Source organism: Esox lucius, chromosome 5, assembly GCF_011004845.1.
Source record: "Esox lucius isolate fEsoLuc1 chromosome 5, fEsoLuc1.pri, whole genome shotgun sequence".
In the NCBI taxonomy this organism is placed as follows: Eukaryota; Metazoa; Chordata; class Actinopteri; order Esociformes; family Esocidae; genus Esox; species Esox lucius.
This window is the reverse complement of record NC_047573.1, coordinates 3,564,280-3,585,894: the sequence shown is the minus strand read 5'-3', so window position 1 is coordinate 3,585,894 and position 21,615 is coordinate 3,564,280. Positions and strand designations below refer to the sequence as shown.

At 44.7% G+C, this 21,615-nt stretch overlaps 2 protein-coding genes across 2 annotated transcripts; both read right to left on the bottom strand.

Moving 5' to 3' along the window:
• Positions 1 to 283: 283 nt before the first annotated feature.
• On the bottom strand, positions 284 to 16,833 carry LOC106024314 (chitin synthase chs-1-like). The gene is made up of 10 exons (XM_020046419.2): positions 16,599 to 16,833; positions 16,231 to 16,515; positions 6,972 to 7,151; positions 6,374 to 6,773; positions 6,255 to 6,289; positions 5,911 to 5,975; positions 3,415 to 3,525; positions 1,095 to 1,309; positions 779 to 860; positions 284 to 646 (listed from the first exon to the last, which is right to left on the bottom strand). Exons 1-10 carry the CDS (start codon positions 16,792 to 16,794, stop codon positions 542 to 544), a joined length of 1,674 nt encoding a protein of 557 aa, XP_019901978.2. The 5' UTR covers positions 16,795 to 16,833; the 3' UTR covers positions 284 to 541.
• Positions 16,834 to 17,092: 259 nt separating this feature from the next.
• On the bottom strand, positions 17,093 to 20,898 carry LOC109615770 (chitin synthase chs-2-like). The gene is made up of 8 exons (XM_029120055.2): positions 20,884 to 20,898; positions 20,132 to 20,320; positions 18,956 to 19,992; positions 18,750 to 18,845; positions 18,499 to 18,657; positions 17,784 to 17,958; positions 17,416 to 17,541; positions 17,093 to 17,242 (listed from the first exon to the last, which is right to left on the bottom strand). Exons 3-8 carry the CDS (start codon positions 19,987 to 19,989, stop codon positions 17,093 to 17,095), a joined length of 1,740 nt encoding a protein of 579 aa, XP_028975888.2. The 5' UTR covers positions 19,990 to 19,992; positions 20,132 to 20,320; positions 20,884 to 20,898.
• Between the last annotated feature and the right edge of the window lie 717 nt (positions 20,899 to 21,615).

Here is a 21,615-nt window from a genome sequence, read left to right as displayed (position 1 = left end):
GTTCCATCATGTGCACATGAGAGAGCCTTGTCCAACTACAGTAGACTTGTTGTCCACAGTTATAGTACACTAAAATGAAAAGAAAACTGCCAAAATCAACAAAAATAACTTATTTGGCATAATAAATACACATTAACTAAATTCTCACTAGTATTTCATTAGAAATCTAAACCACTTCAGTATATGGAGAACATCTGCAGTACCTTTCTCCTTGTTAATCATTTAGCTGACACACTTATTCTGAGTAATTTTAAATACAATTCTGACCAGGTCCCCTGTGGGAATCAAACTGCAACGTCTGTTGTTGCAAGAACCATGCTCTACCAACTAAGCTACTTGGGATCGAAATGTGACTGCTTATAGTAGTTTAACTTCAAAGGCCATGATTCTCTAACAAAAAGAAAAGCACTCTGGTGGCTTTGGCGTAAACAGTTTTATGAAGACTCAAAGGGAAGTTACTTTCACATTTCAATCGCACTACACTACCAATCTTTGCGACATGAATCAAATTGAGCTCTTAAAGCCAGTCAGTAATTGGACCTCACACCAGAGTTCCGAGATCCTTCTCGATAATTGATGTATTCTCTATAGTCAGGGACTCTGAATACGTGCTGTCTTCGAGCTCAGTCTCCAGCATGTCGCGGACCTGTGAAGTTCGATTCAGAAGTTGGAGACACTGTAAGTGATACACCATAAAGACTAATTGTTAATATCCACAATAAAATATTCTAATCCCCTAACAAAGTTAATCATCATCAGCAAGGATATGCTTGTTTACCTGCACGTTGTCATCTGATGCTCTGCTTCTGTTCCTGGACTTCATACTCGAATAAGCCACATAATGGATGAAAGTGTAAATTCTAAAAATAACCAAAATTAAATAATAATTTAATGGCGGTAAGACCTGTACCATTTCATGGACTAAATTGAATATAATATGTATGGATCATAGAGAAAACTATCAGAAAGGTAAAACTAAATGATTTTGTAAAAAATATCTATTTACACAATTAAACATGGATTTAATAATAGATTTGCTAAGTGTGGGTTATTATTTGGAAACCCTGCCAACTACAAACCCACACATAAATCACCTGTGATACAGCATGCCAAAGAACTGGATCAGCAATATGACTGTAAATCCGAAGAGGAACATCAGTCCTATTGGATCAATGTGTATTTCCGTATCCGTCAAAGTCAGATTGAGAGTTTCCTTTGGGACTGTGATGGTGACTGAGGTTCCAATGGCTTGAATAGTGAAAGTCGCCACCAGCCACAAGGCATTGCAGATGAAATAGATGAAAGTCATCTGTATGAAGAGGAGAAAGTCTGTTTTTATCAAATAGGACACAAAACTATCAGTCAGTCAGACTCACTACTACAACGCCAGTTTCAACACACAGACTGGAGTTTGTTTGGCACTCAAACCACACTTGACTCCCATACGTACACTGAAACATATGCTTCCTCTGATCTGGATTACATCAACATCAGCACCAACAATGTCACCCCCCATAAACTAATTAAGACCTTCCCCCAACCAGAAAACCGTGGATGAACAGAGAGGTTTGTCAACTGCTAAAGGCATGTGACTCTGCTTTCAGATCCAGCAATGTGGAGGACTACAGCTCGTCTAAGGCCAACCTGAAAAGGGGCATCAAGATGGCAAAACATGACCTGCATATTGACGAGCACCTCAACAATAACTCCGAACCCCGACGCATGTGGCAGGACATCCAAGCCATCACTGACTACCGGACAAACAACCCAAACCCCACAGCCAGCGAGGTCTCCATCACCAACAAGTTACACAGGTTCTACTCATGCTTCGACGGGGACAACTAAGATCCAGCAATTAAAACTGCCCCCCCCCCCCAGACGACCTCCCCCTCAGACTAGCCATCGCAGATGTGTGGTCTCCACTGAGCAGGGTGAATGCACTCAAGGCATGGTCCTGATGGCTCCCCGGGGGTGTGCTCAAGGCATGGTCCTGATGGCTCCCCGGCGGTGTGCTCAAGGCATGGTCCTGATGGCTCCCCGGGGGTGTGCTCAAGGCATGGTCCTGATGGCTCCCCGGGGGTGTGCTCAAGGCATGGTCCTGACGGCTCCCCCGGGGGTGTGCTCAAGGCATGTTTCTTTGCAGCTGGCCGAGGTCTTCACTGACATGTTCAACCTGTCACTCACCCAGGTGGTCGTCCCCACGTGCTTCAAGACCGTAACACATTGTGCCAGCGCCGAAGCAGTCGAGTGCGTCTAGCCTGAAAGACTTACGACCTGTCGCACTCAGCCCCACAATCATGAAGTGCTTCGAAAGACTGGTCCTGGCCCACCTTAGGTCCTGGCTCCACCCAACAGTGGATCCCAACCATATCGATTACAGGATGTCTAAAGGCTGCAGTCACAACCCAGTGCTCATCAATGGGACTGAGGTGGAGCGTGTGTACAGCTTCAAATTCCTTGGGGTCCACATCTCCGAGGACCTCTCCTGGACCCTCATCACCTCAACCCTGGTCAAAAAGGTGCAGCAGCGCCAGTACTTCATGAGGAGGCTGAAGAAGTCCCGTCTGTCTTCCAAGATCCTTCTGAACTTTTACCGCTGCACAAAATGCACCACAGTGTGGTTTGGTGGTTGCTCCGTGCCCTACCGGAAGGCCCTGCAACGGATGGTGAAAACAGCCCAGCACATCACTGGTGCCCAGCTCCCAGCCATTGTAGACCTCCAGTGCAGGCGGTGTGTGTGTAGGGCGTGCAGCATCATCAGAGACCCTTCACATCCATTCCACAAACTGTTCGTCCTCCTCCCATCAGGCAGGTGGTACAGGTCTCTTCGTTCCCACACCAGCAGGCTCAGGAACAGTTTCTTCCCATCTGGTGTAACTCTGCTGAACTCTGTGACCCATCCCAACACTAACTACACCCACCCACCGCTTTGTACCGCCTCTCAGGGACCTCGTTGCACTACTCTCCTTGTAGTACTGGACTCTGACACTGCTGATAAGGATGTTTTTCAGTGTCTACATGTATATATCTACCTCAGGAACCTCATTGCTGCCATCCCTGCATTTCAGTTGCACATGCTACCTTCAATTTGCCTTCATTGCACATTTAGAATTGTCATTTGTACTTGCATTTTCCTTCACTGCACATCCATACATCCCACTTGGTAACATACATTATACTTGATAATTTTCTGTCCTCTTCTATTTGCTCTTCTGGTCAGATGCAAACTGCATTTCATTGTACTGTACTTATACTGTTCAATGACAATAAAGTTTAATCTAATCTAATCTAATCTAATGACAAGCTTACAAAAACAGTGGATTAATTCTTAGTCATCCTTTCAGTATAGGCAAACGTGATAATGCAGCAATCTCTTTAATACCAGAGGTGGAATGAAATACAACACCTACATACCTTATTTCTAAGATCCTTTAGGTCCTTCACAATTGTCTTCTGTTTGTCTTTATCCACAGTGAGAGGTTCTAGATAGAGCTTCTGGAGCTCTGTCCAAAAGTCCTCCTCTTCCTGAAGCACATCGAAAGACACTTAACAAAACTCAAATCATATTCAAGATCAAAAGTATATCCTATATATAGTATAAACAGCAGGTATCATCACTACGTCAATCTGTATATGGCATTTCAACAGTTTGGAAAACACTAGTTTATGTTATGCTTAACATACAGTGCCTCGCAAAAGTATTCTAAGCCTTGGACCAATATTCAAACGATGCTGAATTTATTTCAAATGGTACAGTGAAATATTGTTCTGTTTGATATTTTTTGTTTAAACAGAGACTCCAAATCAATTATCAGCCTTCACCTGTGAACAGTTAAAGTTGCTGTCTTGCTTAGTGCTCAAAGAAGGTGACTTGAGAGAATCCAGAGAGGCCAGCAAGGAGTTTAGCGGCTGAGAATGGAGTAACGTTCCACCAACCAATCATGTCAAGAACTCTGCAAGAAGCTGGCGTGTATTTGAGGGTAGCAAATGATGAAACCCATTTTAGATTAGTTCCAAATAGTCAACAAATTCATGTAACAAATGAATTTACTATTAAAGGTCCCATGACATGCTACTTTTTGTAGGCTTTAATATAGGCCATAGTGGTCCCTAGTACTGTATCTGAAATCTTTTTTCAAAAATTCAGCCTTGCTGCAGAATTATAGCCACTACAATACAGTCACAGAATGAGCTTCCTTCAAACGGCCCGTATTGGTGTCTGTGACTTTAAATTTTAATGAGGATGAAAAAGGCGGGGCAAGGTGGTGAGTGGGCGGGGCCTTTACTATCTTGCGGCAAAGGTAAGACACATTGAAGCATTTCAGTTTGACCCAGAATCCGATCCAGATGGAGAAGCAACGGATGAAGAAGTTGCAACTCAGCGCCTCCAGAAGGATGTTTCCGAATGGTTAGTTAAAAATATTATGTCTATATGATACTTTGTTAGGATGTCTGATTATCATGTAAGTTAAAGCTAAAGCTAATCTGCTTTTGCCTTTTCATGTTTCTCTGATTTGTGATGATTTTAAAGCTGTGTTAGCATCTATATCAGTAAATATTCTAGTTTAGAGAAGAGGGTTTTTTTAAATGTAAAAATTCTCCCTTCATATCATGAAGTCACATTACACAAGATATATAAAGCCTATGTGCGCGCAGGAGTAAATAATTTTGTTGTGTAACATTATGTACATAGTCGTCGGTGAAATGTTTGCCACAGACATGCAAAACTTTGGGAAGCTGTGTCGGCGCTTTTCCGGAGAAAATGAAATCATTCCACTGGTTCTTCTGTGGCATGTACAAGGAAGTAAAAAAAGGCTTCGTTGCTCATCTCTACATCCTATTACTGAGCAATTATTGTGTTTCCTTCGCTCAAAAGCCATGATGCCCCTCCTCGTCGCGTAGACAAATTGAAGTCGCGCTCACACACATGTGTGCCTCACACCTGGCTCTATTTAAATTCTTTCTCTGGGCGGGCAAAGCAGAAAAAGGGGAGTTACCATGGGAGTTAACAATTTCTCCTTGCGACGTCACAAAGAGACGGGTCCAGATCAGCCTGTTTGATTCTCCGTTTTCTCCAAGTCAGAGAAAGATAGAAAATGCTCAATTTACACCGAATGGAATTTTTAGAAAATTTGGGACCATATATAGGCTAGGTGAACTCATATTAATGTTAAAAAACCTCACAAAATGAAAATTTCATGTCAGGGGACCTTTAAAAAAGAGACAATAATTGTTGTCTGGAGGTTTGAGAGAGCAAAAATGTATGGAGAGTTGAGGAAAATGCAAGAGAGAGCTTTCTCTCCAGTCTGGTTTATATCCCAAACTTATTTTTATTATTTTTTAACTACCATTAAGATACCAAGACTAGTCCTGCAGAATAGACTCCTTATCAATTAGGGACACATTCCAGTCTGTTCATATGACAGAGGGGTGTTATCTTGAGGATTCACCAGGGTAGGCAATTAAAAGCAAACCTTTAGGGCCTGGATTCACACCTTATACTAACATCTGTTAACCATTAGCATCCCAATGATAGCCTACTAGGACATTCATTGCATAGGTATAAATGACTGTACTAAATAATGAAGAATAATTTAATATGTAAATAAACATAGAATTAAAATGTTTTGGTTTCATCACATAAAATAAGCCATTACTCAAAAAGCACCATCTGAAATGCACGAGGCTGACCCAACTGCAATGTGGAATAAGGTTTTGTGGTCAGATAAGATATTGTTGACTAAATATTGGCATGAACCTACCACTGACGGAATACCAGAATTGCTCATGGGTTTGAATACTTGTGTGTATAAATACGTATGCCCTATATGAATATGTAAAATATGTTTTCTACCTTGGATGTATCTCTGGAATATCATAATGATGTTAGAAATATAGTGAAAACTCTACCTTAACAAGATGTCCTTCATTTAGAGGGAAGTCGTAGGATTTATTCTGTAGCTGTGATACCCAGTCTGAAGATGTGACAAGATATGACATACTGCCATTTACAAGATGTTTCTAGTACAGCGGTTCTTTCAGTCATCAAGTAAATGCTCTTATCCTGTATTACTTACTGTACATAACAGAGTGCATTCATTTATTTAGAAAGTTGTGTGTGTGTGAATAGAATTAATAAGTGTAGGCTACTAGGTGATTCATGTTCATGTTACTCTCCCACATATTTTTAAGATAACATTTTGATGTATTTCACAGTGTCACAAAACAAACAGTTGTATATAAAATGTACCTACTTTGTTCAATATTTTGAGAACGCAATTCCATATCCCTAGATCAAAATAAATACATCTTAACATTAGTTCTCATAACATAAGGAGAAGATAACAAAATGCAGCATAAAAAGACAAATTACCTTAAATCTTCCTCAGAGGTCAGATCTGTGTTGGGCATATGATTCATCGCCACCGTTTCTGTCCCCTGGCCATTCTGGTCTTCCAGTTTACCACAGTCCCAGCAAGGATAATTGCAGCACTTGGCCTGTAGGATGCGCTGTGTGATGGTCTGGGTTGGTGGTTTAGGAGCAGCTGGGCCACCTGTCTCCCGGGTGCCCCAGGACACATTGTTCATGTTGACCATGGAGTAAATGGTCAGCAGGAGGTAGCCACTGGGGATACAGATGAAGTAGAGGAAGCCGTAGATGATCAAAGGGAACTCCTTGGGATGGAGAGCCGCTGTGATGACATTAATCAGCACCATCGTGATGATAAACAGAGCACTAGGAGTCCAAATGGTCTGCAGCAGAATCGCAGTGCCTGTGATTGGCGAGGTAAAGAGATGGTGAAAGCAATGACAGAAAAAGAAAAATCGACATTTCAAGCTTACGAAGCATTTCGTTACATTTAATTGAAGTATGGTTTCAATATTGACCCGTGAAGTCAAACCAAGCAGTTTTCGTGGAACTTTAGGATTCAGAAATTCTGTTTTAAGTTAATTTCGATAACGTCACTTACTTATGATGGAAAGAGCAGTTGCTATCATGAGGAAAGCGTAGACGACACTGAAGATGGCTGCTATGGTGATCTGTGTGTCCGACTTCAGCTTGAAGCACAGAATCAGGTATATGACAGGAGGAACCACTGAAAGGAACAGAGCGACGTTGGGATGTATGTCTAGGATTAACGTCAAGCATCCTGAAAAAGAAAGAGGGAAAGAGTCCTTAGGGGAAAACACTTTACATTTAAACGTGTTTCAGATGTTTTTAGGGACGTCTGGCTGCGGATTCTGCTCTCATAGCTTCAAGGAAACCATTGGGATGACAAGACAGTGAAGAGCTGCCCTCCCAGAGGGGGGTGTAGTTTGCCTCAAGTGAATGAGTATGTTTTGGGGAACAAGGGGGCAATGAGACAAACGGTAGCTAACAAAACAAAAAACAAAAAGTGGGGGTGGGTCAAACAACATAGGGAAGGAGCTAGGGATAGGCTTGTTTGAACAGGTGGTGGATGAAGATGGCAACAGATTTGGAGTCACGGATGAATTGTGGAAGGGCATTCCAAAGTCTTGGAGCAGCCCGTGAAAAAGCCCTGTCTCCAAAGCTCTGCATCTTGGATCGAGGGATGATAAGGAGGCCAGCAGTGGCAGACCTGAGTGACCTGGAGGAATGTTATTGGGGAATAAGGTCAGAGAGATAGGGGGGAGCAAGCTGGTGGAGGGCTTTATACGTGAGAAGGATAATTTTTAAGTCAATGTGTTTCGAGATTGGGAGCCTGTGGAGTTCTTTCAGTATGGGGGTGATGTGCTGCCAGGATTGGGTGTGTGTGAGTCTTGCAGCTGCATTTTGAAGTAGTTTATGGACAGATTAAGTGTTAATGCCAGAAAGTAGAGAATTGTAATAGTCAAGATGGGCAGAAATGAATGCATGTATTTGGGTTTCAGCGACAGTGCAGGACAGGGAAGAATGTAACTTGGCAATATTGCGGAGGTGGAAGAATGAGGATTTGACTGTCTGTTTTATGTGTTGTTGGAAGCTGAGTGAGGAGTCCAGTATGACACTGAGATTGCGTGCTTGAGGGGATGGAGATACAACAGAGTCATCAATAGTGAGGGTGAAGGTGCCAGCTTTGGTTAATGGGGATTAATGGACAGTTTTGTCACCATTAAGCTTGAGGAAGTTCTGCTGCAGCCATGTTTTTATTGTTGACAGGCAAGTTTCAATATGAGACAGAGGAGGGTTGGTGAGGGATTTAGTGCTGAGGTAGATCTGAGTGTCATCGGCGTAGCAGAGGAAGTCCAGTTAAAGGTGACGGAGGATCTGACCAAGGGGGTGGATGTAGATGATAAAGAGCAGGGGCCCAAGAACGGAACCCTGGGGGACACCCTGTGTGACTACAGCTGAGTCAGAATTATGACCATGGACCGAAATGTTGTGAGTATGGTTGGTAAAGAGGATCTGGTGAGGAGGATCAAGGCTCTGAGCCTGGTGAGGACGATCTGGTGATTGACTGTGTCGAAAGCAGTACTCAGGTCAAGCAGGATTGAGGGCGTCAGCATCAGCAGAGACAAGAAGGTCATTAACAACTTTGAAGAGGGCAGTTTCAGTACTTTGAAGTGGTCAGAAGCCAGATTGAAAAGGCTCAAACAGACAGTTATTGAGGAGGTGGCATTGAAGTTGGGTGGCAACAGTCCTTTCCAGGGTTTCGCAAGGAAGGGGCGGTTGGAGATTGGGCGGAAGTTACTGAAGTTGGTTGTGTCCAGGCCAGGTTTCTTTAGGATGGGTGTGATAACAGCATGTTTAAAGCTGGAGGAGACGATGCCATGGTAGAGAGAAAGATTTGTATAACAGGAGAGGGTAGGGGGGTTGAGAGTGGAAGAAGGACCTGGGGGAGATGGGTTAGCCAAGCAAGCATTCATGTGGGTAATCTTGTCCTTAAAGAACTGAAGAAAATAGTTCGCTAGCACAGTGGATGGTGTGGAGGGCTCACTGCGTTGTAGGAGGAGTTTGCACAGTGGATGGTGTGGAGGGCTCACTGCGTTGTAGGAGGAGTTTGCACAGTGGATGGTGTGGAGGGCTCACTGCGTTGTAGGAGGAGTTTGCACAGTGGATGGTGTGGAGGGCTCACTGCGTTGTAGGAGGAGTTTGCACAGTGGATGGTGTGGAGGGCTCACTGCGTTGTAGGAGGAGTTTATTGATAATGGAGAACAAAGTCCGGCAGTTTGTGTTGGAGGTTTTGATGGTGTTGGAGATGAAAAAGGTTCTGGCAGCATGAAGAGCATCTCTGTACAAGGAGAAGTGAAGCTTATAGGCTTCACCATGAACAGTTAAGACAGTTCTGGTTCGATGTTCAAGCCGGCGGCCCTCCTGCTTCATGGCACGGAGCTCAGATGTAAACCACGATGAAGACGATGTGAAGGTGACATGTTTTGTTTGAAGTGGGGCCATGGAGTTGAGGGCAGCAGATAGAGTAGTACTGAACTAGTTGGTGAGGTCTTGCACAGATTGCATCCGTGAGTGTCTGGGGGTCGACAGCTTTCATGTTGTGGAATGAGATGTGTTGTTTCACAGTATTGTTTGGTATGTTTGAGGAAAAAGAGAAATTTAAGGTCTCATGGTCAGATAAGGGGAACAGTGAAGGGAAGATGTTAAGTGATGTTGAGGGCAACAGTGCAAATTAGGTCAAGAATGTGGCCCTTGATGTGGGTTGGGTGATATTAAAGCAGTCCAGGACAGCAGTGAAATCAGAGGTGAGTTTAGAGCTTGAGGAGTCAATGTGAATGTTCATGTCGCCAAGCAGCAGAAGGCGGGAGGAAAGTGATACCGCTATGGTGAGTAGTTCTGCTTGGTCCAAAAGAAATGAATCATTGTTTTTTGGAGGTCAATAATGTAGAATAGTGGTGAGGGAACAGGCTGATTTGTAACCACACTGGACATGGAGGTGGCCTTGCTGTTTTGCACAATTCCATTTATAAAGTAACTCAACTGTCTCTTCCCTCATTTCTCTAATTTGAATTAATCGGTGGGGTTGGCACAGATAGCTATAACCAGGGGGGGAGCTAGATTAAGAGAGAAAAAATCATCAGGTTTCAGTAGGTAAGAGGAAGTCCAGGTTATTGTCCAATGTGAGTTCATGAAGGAGGAGTGATTTATTGTTCATAGAACGGGTGTTTGAAAGAGCAAGATTGGTAGACAAACTGACAATGGAAGAGCTTCAGAGTGTGGTGTCAGGAGGTATAGTGGTGAACACGAGGCGGATGAACAGAAGAGATGGGGGGAGCGAGCAGGTGAGCCCAACGGTGTTGTTACTATGTAAGGGAATATGTACCGCCGCCGCTGCTGTGTTTCAAGTGTCAGCGTATGGGACATGTAGCTGCTGTGTTTCCAGTGTCAGCGTATGGGACATGTAGCTGCTGTGTTTCCAGTTTCAGCGTATAGGACATGTAGCAGCTGTGTTTCCAGTGTCAGCGTATGGGACATGTAGCTGCTGTGTTTCCAGTGTCAGCGTATGGGACATGTAGCTGCTGTGTTTCCAGTTTCAGCGTATAGGACATGTAGCAGCTGTGTTTCCAGTGTCAGCGTATGGGACATGTAGCTGCTGTGTTTCCAGTGTCAGCGTATGGGACATGTAGCTGCTGTATTTCCAGTTTCAGCATATGGGACATGTAGCAGCTGTGTTTCCAGTGTCAGCGTATGGGACATGTAGCTGCTGTGTTTCCAGTGTCAGCGTATGGGACATGTAGCTGCTGTATTTCCAGTTTCAGCGTATGGGACATGTAGCAGCTGTGTTTCCAGTGTCAGCGTATGGGACATGTAGCAGCTGTGTTTCCAGTGTCAGCGTATGGGACATGTAGCAGCTGTGTTTCCAGTGTCAGCGTATGGGACATGTAGCTGCTGTGTTTCCAGTGTCAGCGTATGGGACATGTAGCAGCTGTGTTTCCAGTGTCAGCGTATGGGACATGTAGCGGCTGTGTGTAGAGGGAAAGGTAGGTGTGCAAGGTGCGGGGGTCCGCATGAGTATGGCAGGTGTGAAGGGGATATGTTGAGGTGCTGTGGGAAACACAGAGCTGCATTTGGTGGGTGTAGGGTGCAGATGCAGGCAGCAGAGGCTCAGCGGTATAGAATCATGAACAAAGTCACGAATGCCAAAGCAGTCCGGAGAGTGGGTGGGATGGGGTCAGGTGAGAGTGGGTGGGATGGGGTCAGGTGAGAGTGGGCGGGATGGGGTCAGGTGAGAGTGGGTGGGATGGGGTCAGGTGAGAGTGGGCGGGATGGGGTCAGATGAGAGTGGATGGGATGGGGTCAGATGAGAGTGGGTGGGATGGGGTCAGGTGAGAGTGGGTGGGATGGGGTCAGGTGAGAGTGGGTGGGATGGGGTCAGGTGAGAGTGGGTGGGATGGGGTCAGGTGAGAGTGGGTGGGATGGGGTCAGATGAGAGTGGGTGGGATAGGGTCAGATGAGAGTGGGTGGGATGGGGTCAGATGAGAGTGGGCGGGATGGGGTCAGGTGAGGGGGGAGAAGGAACACGGTGGGGGGTTGGTGTCAGAAGTGATGGTGGAGAGGTGTCAGGTAGTGTTGTCAGAGACATGTAAGCATGAATGTCTGGTGGGAAAAGATACGTTGGTAGTGGACATGATTGACTTCTTGGCGTTCATCTGTAGTGTTATGAATGTTATTGAGCAGAAAAAGTCTGCGCAAATAGATCTAGTGGTACTAGCTGCTAGTGAGTTTCTTTGTAGTTCTGAAGTTACCGGGGCAATGATTCATGAGGTGTTGAAAGGGACAAGAAGTGAAGGGGGGGTGAGTGTGCAGGCTTAGGATGGTGTTGGTGGTGGTGGAATGCAAGGAGTTTGGTGGCTAATGGGCAGGAGTTTAAGAAGTTTTTGTATAATATGGATGTGGTACCGGATGTGGTGTGTGTACATGAAATGTGGCTTAAGCCCATGTTGGATATTTTGATCCCGGGCTTCAGGTCAGTTAGGTGTGACAGAGTGGAGGGTTTGGGTGGGGGCTGTGCTACATTTGGTGTGAACTACAGAAGGGTGGAGGTAATGGTGTCAGAATGTGTGGGTATAGAAATTGTAGGACATAAAGAGGATATAGGGACAGTGAATTTCTATAATCCCTTTGAGCGAGTGGTGTTGGGGACGTTGGAAAAGGTCGATAGGAGATTCAGTGAGGGAAAGGTGATGTGGTGTGGGGATTTTAATGCACATAACGAAGTGTGGGGGAGTGTGCGGACAAATGGCAATGGGAGAAAGGTGGAGGAATGTATGGGGTGTCGTGGCCTGGTGTGCTTGAATGATGGGAGGGGTACTAGGATTGATGTTGCAAGGGGTTCAGAATCGTGTCTGGATCTGACGCTGGTATCTGCTGTGCTGGCAGGACGGTGTGAGTGGGAGGTGCATCGGGAGACTACAGTAGGTAGTGATCATTACCCAGTTGTTGGTAAATTAGGGTTTGGGGTATGTAGACAAGGTAGAGTGGTGACTCAAAGATGGTGTTTTAGGAAGGCAAATTGGAAAGAGTATGAGCGTGTGTGTGTGTGGGGGATTGGGAGACATTGTGGTAGGGGAGGAGTATGTGGATGTGTGTGCAGAGAGGGTGATGGCTAGGATATTGGCAGCTGCATTGCTGGTGATACCGGTGTCCTAAAGCGGTGGTCAAAGGAGGGTGGTGTCGTGATGGATGGATGAATGCACAGAAGGAGTGGTGGAGAGGGATGTTACATTGAGAGTCCTGAAGAAGGGTCTGACTGAAGTTAAGCTGAAGGAGGGTAGGTCGACTGCAGATGCATTGGTCACGGTTAGCACTGAGATGGCAAAAGCACTGACGTTGAAGGAAGTGATGCGTGTGGCGTATTTTGATGTGGAGAAGACATATGACACGATGTGGAGAGAAGGGCTGTTGATTAAGTTGAGTAGGTTGGGTATAGTAGATAGGCTGTATAATTGGATTTTGAGTTTTTTGTTTGGAAGGGTTTTCCGGATGAAGGTCTTGTCCAGGGAGTTTGAGGTTGCTAATGGCACGCCGCAGGGGAGTGTGGTAAGTGTTGTTTGTGGTGATGATTGATGACATGTTTGGGGCAATGGGTCCAGGGATGGGGGTGGCTTTGTATGCAGATGATGGGGCAATGTGGAAAAGATGAAGAAATGTGGACTGGGTAATGAAGAAAATACAGGAAGCAGTTATAGGGGTGGAGGTGTGGTCTTTGATTTGGGGGTGCAGAATGTCAGTGGCCAAGTCGTGTTTTATGTTGTATTCTTGGAGAAAGGTCGGAGGGATGAGATTGTGTCTATATGGGCAGGAATTGGTGCGGATGTCAGAATTCAAGTACCTTGGGATGTGGTTTGATGACAAGTTGACTTGGAGGACCCACGTGCAGTATATTGCTGTGAGATGTCGAAGGGCTATGTACCTTATATGGGTAGTGGTAGGGTATGATGGGGAGCGGATAGACGTACTATGCTGTGTATGTATCAGACGCTGATTAGGTCGATTTTAGACTAGGTTTTTTTTGTGTATGGGTATGCAGCTAAATCTGTGTTGAAATGTCTAAATGTGGTCTAGACGACAGTGTTACGGCTGTGTGTAGGTGCGTTTAGGACAACATCGGTTGGGGCCTTGCAAGTGGAAGTTGGGAAGATCCTGCTGTTCCTGAGGCGTGATAAACTGGCACTGGCATAATGGGCCAGATTAAAGGGGAGTGTGCAGCCAAGGCTGTGGCTGACTGCTGGGAGAGGGAAGTGGGCAAGTTAAAGGTGTTTGTATGGATGATTGGGAAGTGGGTGGAGGACTATGGATTAAGTGAGAGGGAAGTGGGGCCTACAGTCGCACTGGTTAATGTTCCGCATTGGTTGTTTCCAAAGCCAGGGGTGGATGTCAGTTTGTTAGAGGGAAGGAAATAGTGGGATGAGGGGTGCATGGGTCGATGTGTGGAAAGGTGTGTTGGTGAGGGGTACTACACGTTTCTCCAGATATATACAGATGGGTCAAAGGATCCGGAGACTGGAAGGGTTGGTGTGGGGGTGTATGTGCTGGAATTTAGTGTAGAGATGGCTCAGAGACTGACAGACCAGGTGTCTGTCTATACGGCAGAGATGGAGGCGATGATTCTTGGGTTGAGGTGGGTGGAGGAGGTGAGACCCTTGAGAGTGGTGGAGTGTTCCGACTCAGCGGTGGTGTTAGGCAGCTTACAGACTGGAAGGTCAGACAGAGGTGACTTGTTGGTGGAGATGATGGTGTTGTTGTTGGGATTGGAGAGGATGGGTGTGGTGGTTCAGTTCTGCTGGGTGCCGGCTCGTTGGTGGGGAGTGTAACGAAGGGGCTGATAGATTGGCTAGGAGTGCGTGTAGGAAGGAGAGAGTGGGTATACAGATACCGTTAGGACGGGGGGAAATTAAAACGTTGATAAAGGGGGTGGGTGTTGACTGTTGGCAGAGGAAGTGGGATGGTAGCAGGAAGGGGAGAGGGTATTTTGGGGTGCAGCGGACAGTGAGGGTTGAGGTGGGGAATATGGGGTGTAGGAGAGAAGAGGTGATGTGGTGTCGACTAAGGTTGGGGCATACAGGACTGAACGTGTCATTGAAGGTGATAGGTAAGCATGAAACAGGGCTGTGTGATGGGTGTTGAGTAGAGGAAACGGTTGAACATGTGTTGATGTATTGTGAACAGTATGATGTTGAGAAGGAGAGGTTGTATGAGAAGGTTAGAGGGGAGGGTAGGGGAGGAAGTGGGATGTTGGGGGACGGGAAGGGGAGTGGGATGGTAGCTAAGGCTGTATGTCGATTTCTCAGGGCTACAAGTCTGAGCGGGAGGATATAGGCAAGGCAGGCCGTGTGCGACCTCACACTCCGGTACGGTAGGTGGCGTTATACGCACCTTAAATGAATGCGAACAGCCATTAATTTAAGAGAAGAAGAAGAAGTAACAGGGTTAACTAAGGTTGGGAAAAGCGACAGGTTGGAGGGCACGGAGGCGGCTAAAATCAACGGAGCGAGTGGAAGGGTAGAACTTGATACGGGAGTTAGACCAGATAGATCTAATGTTGGTGCTGGTGTTAGCATTGCCCAACCATTTGCGTCGACAGCCTTGATGGATACAGGGGCGTCGGCGTAGAATGCCCAGTGAGCTGGCACGACTAGCTACTTCCGAAGAGAGGCAGTGGTTGTTGTTTATCGATTCCAGGGTGAAGGGAGAGTAGTGATTGTTACAAGTAAAAACTGCAGGAGAGAACCAAAGTAATCCAGGGGTAGGTGTTTTCAGGAGGAGCATGGGGAGCAGAGTTGGCAGGTACATGACGAAGAGATGAGTTACCAGTAGAAGGGTTAGCAATAGCATAGATGAGACAAACGGGCCAACTCACACCAACCAGCGGCAAGGCCAGCTAACATAAACCCAGAAAAAGCACACCCTCGCCAGAACAACAAATACATTGAGAAAGGGTAAACTTAATCAATGTAAGTGATATATGAGGCAGAGTGGTGGCAACCAGGAGGTGACCAGGATGCCAGAACAAGAGCCAAAGAGAGAATACCTTCGGGAGAGAAGCCGTGGAGCTAGCTGGTGAGTTGGCATGGGTTGGGGAGGGGGGGCCTCAAGCGTGGTAGAGCAGGAGAGAGGTCCAATGATGGAAGTTGATAAATAAATCCACAAGCAAAATATTCCAGTCGGGAGGTGGAAGTGTTGGGTGTGGAAAATGTTTTCTGCACAGGTATTACCTCTAGCACCGCAGAGGTTCAGCAAGCGTTGCGATCAGGAGTTAAACAAGAGCTGAAAAACTGATAGCAAGCTAAGTCCCAGCTCACTTTATACAGACAAGCCAAGGGGTAGAAGACGTAAAACAAGACAATAAACCAGACGAGTACTAAAAACGAGGCACAGTTCCAAAGAGATACGGCAGTCCAATGCGACGCCAGCAGTTACTCTCCGTGGAGAAAACAAAGTCAACATAGACGCTAGTTCGTAGCCAGTTAATGAAACTGTGAAGGAACAATTTAAGTTTGTTTTGGCAGAATGTATGCTCCCAACTGAACAAAGTCTGGGGTTGTAAGTGCCATACATGGGTCCTGCTCAAACACGGAATCCTAGCACAAACATGTCATTGTTAGCATGAGTTTGATTCTGATTCTGCCCTTTATCTCGTCCTTCCTGTCATTCTAACGTAATATAAAAATATGATAGCCCCACTCCTATTAAATATCTTTACAAAAAGGTGCGGTTGATGGCAAAACTGGCCCAGGCTAAAAGTGCATGAGCCACGACTGGTTGCCATACGCTACCTGAGATCATTAGACAGATGGTGGCGGGGCCTAGGATTGAAGCAATAATGCTGAGAATCTGGTAGAGGATGTAGGGTTTGGAGATGGAGCTGTTCTTCTGGGAGGTCTGAGACCCTGTGCGCAGCAGGTCGATGGTGTTGGCCATGGTGGAGGGTACCCAGCGCCGCCTCTGGTTGTAGAACTCTGTGAAGTCCTGAGGGGCATTGGTGTAGGCATCTGATGCAGCGTTGTACTCCACCCTCCAGCCCTGCTGCAGAAGGAGAGTACACAGCCAGCGGTCTTCACCTGTGACAGAGAGGAAAGGAAACTTACTGTAGAGAACAGTACAAACTTGGCCGTGTTAGTCCTGACTATGAGCAAAAATTTACCTTGATCATACTGTATATAATCGCTGGCCTCTGTGGCTTTAGTGGTGTATTTCTTGGTCACGTTGTCGTCCATGAGGGCTGCACCTCTGAACAGACTGAAGCATCCGGGGCTGCAGAGCACACAACCAAACACATGCTCTGCTGTCTTCTGAAGCCAGTGGCCCACCGCATACTCAAACTTCTGGTACCAAACCATAGGACCTGGGCAACGTAACAGATTGACCTGACGTTAGTTAATTCCATTCACCTGGTGTCCTAGTTCTAAATTAGTAGGTTATTTAAGGTCTAGTATAAAAAACAGCAGTACGTCCAACTTTTTGGTACTGAACCTTATGTTGGATAGCACAACATAACACCTGTTATCGCAGTTATGTTGTAATACGTCTCATGAATTCTAGAAGCACTTCAAACTAAGTTGTTTCCATTTCACATTACAAGATCCATATAGAACCTTAAAGGGTTCTGTTGATGTTAGATAAAATATAACAAAAGCTTCACGTACCTGTGCCTGTTGGGTGGATCCTTCCACATGCCGCACCTACATCTGGGTAGCGTTTCAGTCGGTCTACCAGGAGCATTACAGCAGAAGGCTGGAAGTCTGTGTCCCCATCCAGAGCCAGGAGGTAGGTGTTGGCCTTCTCTTTCTAACATAATACAATAGTATCAGTCCTGCTTCCTATGTAATGTAGAGCAATTATATCTTAAAAATTATCAAAGGAAGAGTGCTGGAATAGAATACATCTTTCGTCTCCCCCAAATGATTGTCTGACAAATTGTTTTGGTGTGTTTCTTTATCAGGCTCATTTGTTATGTTTACCTTCATTATTTTCCTGAGCTTTGTCTCTTTTTCAAACTCTTTGTCATGCTCTTTTTTAAGGTCTTGAAAATGCATGAAATACTTCCTGTTGAGTTGCCAGCCAAGAATGTAGTACAAGTACATGATCTGCAAGAACAGTGAGTGAATTTAATAAATATATTGCTTAATGTCTAATACAACTTAGTCAATGAACGTGAACCCCTGCAACTTCAGGGCCTTCATGCCGATATGAGGCAGAGCACGAACAGACTGAAGAATAATCACTGGTATGAATTACTGCAAGGAAGGGTGTAACTGGATAATGGTAGTGAAAGGGGACATTTCAACTATGACACCTAATTTAGTAAACATCAACACCTTTGTCTCACCTGAGACCATCTCTTCTTGTGGCGGATCTGTTTTTTGTCCTTAAAGTGCACCATCAGCTGGTTTCCATGAGGGAGAGTGAACTCCAGTCGACCTCCGTAAGGGGTACGAATGATCCTCTGACTTTTACCTAATTGGCTTTCTTCGACGATGTGCGAGTCCTCATCAGTGAAAATTCTGATGTTGAAGAAATTAGAGGAGTTAACAATATTTTCCCCCTTGGTGTTATGTCCATCTGCACCCGTAAACTGAAATGTAGCAGTTCTGGTACTGAAATACCGACTGTTAGCCTACTGGGTGCTACTGTGTGAATTCTGGTAATGGGTAGGGAAAGTCCCATGAGTTCTATTTGTGGCATGAAAAAAATGTCAACAGCCACAATGTCAGTTTTATATACCTAACATTTATTATGAAATCGTACAATGTCAGTTTTATATACCTAACATTTATTATGAAATCGTACAATGTCAGTTTTATATACCTAACATATATTATTACATCATATAATGTCAGCTTTGTATACTTAACAAATGTTATGACATCATATAATGTCAGTTTTATATGCTTAAAAAATTTTAGGACATCAAACAATGTTAGTTTTATATACCTAACAAATATGTATTATAACATGATTACAGTATAACTGACATATATTATGACATTATAAAATGTGTAATCATTGTTTATACAGATTATACATTTATGTTCACTGCTTACTTGTAAACCATTTGGATAACCTCCACCAGGTTCTCTGCATATTCATTCACAAATCGTTCTTCACTGCCTTTCACCTCTTTAAAAGCATCGTCAAAGTAAATGTGGGACTCAAAGCTAACATCATTGTTGGGGTTCTTATTTGGCCTGTATCTGTCCAGCCTGATAAAGAAAAAAAAAGAAAAAAACCTTGAATGATTGTTTATTCACCCCAATTGTGATATACTCAATTATGTAAAATAATTGGACTGTACCTGAACATTGAGATTATCATTTTCATCATTTCGTCATGACTTTCATGCCACATTGTTGCACATAGAAACACTGTAACTGGGTCATCTTGCTTATGGCTGAAAGAAATGTTGCAAATGTGATTTATCAAAAATGTACAAAGCATTCATTGTCCCACATTTACTGTATAATTTGAACACCCCCCCCAAACAACCTGCAATAACCGTACTTTTTTTTAATCCTCTGAGTCTCAAATCGCATGTTGAGCATAATGGACTGTTCCATAAAGGCCCCTTCGTACATCCTTCTCACAAGCAGATGCTCGGTCCTCTCAATTCGCTGCAGCTGGAGGCTCCAGATGTAGACAGTGCAGAGCACCCAACCCAACCACCAGCAGAGTGAAGAGCCAACTAAGAAGCCTATTTCTCTTTGGTTGGTCATGTCATTGGGACAGAGGGAATGAGTGATATCCCAAACTAGCTTTTCATACCAGACAGCGTTTTGACTTAGGCCATTGCCATTTGTGATGTCAAAGCAGTACTCTGTCATTGTGTAATTAGCACCTCTGGTTTTACTCAAATTCTGGTAGAAGATAATGACAGGAGCTATGAAAGCTGCCACAACCCCTAAGGTGGCCAGGTAAACAGGTAGAAGGAAACTCCGACGTATAGCGTGCATTTTACAGGCCACCACAACGAACCAGTGGCACAGAGCAGAGGACACTATCTGGATCCCCACCAAGATCCAGATCACCCTCCTCACGTTGCCTGGAACTGATGTCACCGATGACCAGTCTCTACCAGACAGAGGGACATACGCCCCCACCACGGCAGCAGTAACCAGGATCCGAACCACACTGGACAGGATGCCCACCAGATTCCTGGATCTCACTATGTCTTCAGATATACTGTTTAGGAAGGGGTTTCTGAAGAGGGTGCTGTAGTTCTCCCACCAGTTCAGTGAGATAAAGATGGTTCCCACTATAGCAAGGCCGATCCTGATCTTCATCTCTCTATCGTCTCTTATTTGCAGGTAGCTGATGATGAAGAGCACATAGCCTGCCAGTATGAGGACTATTGAGATGATCGGGGGCACTATGAAGTGCTTCCTCTCCTTTGCAAAGAACTGAGCGACCACCTGGAAGATCGAGGACAGGATACTGATGCTATTCAGAATCATTGCGTTTGTCACAATGTCGAAGAATGGCATGGCAACGATGGTGAGAATGGCTGTCCCAAATGCCACCAGGAATTCAATACCCATCACCTGGAAAAAGTGTTACAATGGAATTTTATCAGCTAATTGAACGCACTCCACAAATCAGACACAAAAGTATTATTGACTAATAAGACTGGTTAGCTATAACACAAACAATATCTAAAATGTATGATCATCCGATGCTTACCCACAATACTGTGTTCCTTGAGGGTTTCTTTGATTCTTTGAATATTATCTTCCACAGGCATTTGATGAGGTACAGGACACTTGGACCAATCAATGCAACACTGACACTGAGGAGAGCACATGGCTTTTGTTCTTCTAACACTGTATAAGTGGCATTACTTGACAGTGTTATCAGGAGCAGAAAGGATCCCTGCAAAATAATAAAATATTGGTATGTTTTAGGTGTTTACTGAAACTAGTTGTTTGAACATAACTTTTACAGAGATCATCAATACACAGTTTGGAATACGACCACATTTTCTGTGAAGTTAGCCTCGAAAAGTATATTCTCTCAATGGGACTATGCTTTGAAAAAAGGTAAATTGATATGAATGTATCTTTAATGTACCGTTCACTAGTGAACATTAACGTAACCTTTAACGTAACCTTCACTAGTGAACTTTTAATTACATTTTCAACATTCATGAACTTCAATTAAAATGTTGACATACACTGAAAACATTATTAAAAGTATGATTTTGTTATCATGGATGGTATTTGAAGCTATTTCTCTGCCCATCCATGTGACAGTGATTACATACTCAATGCTCAACTCCTTAGCTGTTTAACTAGTCACTTTTTAGCAATTTTATAAACCTTCTACAAACCATTTAAACCTTCAGAAAACCAGTTAAAACCCTTTTACAAACATCTTAACTCTTCCAACTCTTTACATAATTGTTAAAAATGACCAATGGTACAACCAAGTCTTACCTTACTAAATATAGCAAAAGAAAATACAAAAAGGGCAACAAAAAAGAAGGTTATCCATTGCAGAAGTTTCACTGGTGGTTGGGATGTCTGTTCATCCTGGATGACGGAGACTTCTTTAAACACATCCCAAGATCTCCTAAAAAGATAAGTACACAAGGGAAACATTTCTAAATTAAAACATGTGGTGATGGAAGAATAAATTCAAAATGAATCCTACCCAAACATGATTATGTAATTTTTTAAATGTAACCGATGAAAGTAAGCTTAGGCCTATTCAAATGTAATATTTATTGAAATTAGTAAAAGAGAAACATCATCATCATCATCATCTTCCACTTATCCGGGGCCGGGTCGCGGGGGCAGCAGTCTAAGCAGGGATGCCCAGACTTCCCTCTCCCCAGACACTTCCTCCAGCTCTTCCGGGGGGACACCGAGGCGTTCCCAGGCCAGCCGGGAGACATAGTCCCTCCAGCGTGTCCTAGGTCTTCCCCGGGGTCTCCTCCCGGTGGTACGGGCCCGGAACACCTTCCCAGGAAGGCGTTCCGGAGGCATCCGAAACAGATGCCCAAGCCACCTCAGCTGACCCCTCTCGATGTGGAGGAGCAGCGGCTCTACTCTGAGCTCCTCCTGGGTGACCAAGCTTCTCACCCTATCTCTAAGGGATCACCCAGCCACCCTGCGGAGAAAGCTCATTTCAATCGCCTGTATCCGGAATCTTGTCCTTTCGGTCAT

Coding starts and splice junctions, on each gene's coding strand:
- LOC106024314 (XM_020046419.2), bottom strand. CDS start 16,794: ATGGTTTGGTACCAGAAGTTTGAGTATGCGGTGGGCCACTGGCTTCAG. Junction 6,774..6,971: donor AACTGCTCTTTCCATCATAA/GTAAGTGACGTT, acceptor CGCCAATCACAG/GCACTGCGATTCTGCTGCAG. Junction 6,290..6,373: donor ACCTCTGAGGAAGATTTAAG/GTAATTTGTCTT, acceptor ATTTTGATCTAG/GGATATGGAATTGCGTTCTC.
- LOC109615770 (XM_029120055.2), bottom strand. CDS start 19,989: ATGGGTATTGAATTCCTGGTGGCATTTGGGACAGCCATTCTCACCATC. Junction 18,658..18,749: donor ATGATAATCTCAATGTTCAG/GTACAGTCCAAT, acceptor TTTCTTTATCAG/GCTGGACAGATACAGGCCAA. Junction 17,959..18,498: donor GTTATCCAAATGGTTTACAA/GTAAGCAGTGAA, acceptor CTTCAACATCAG/AATTTTCACTGATGAGGACT.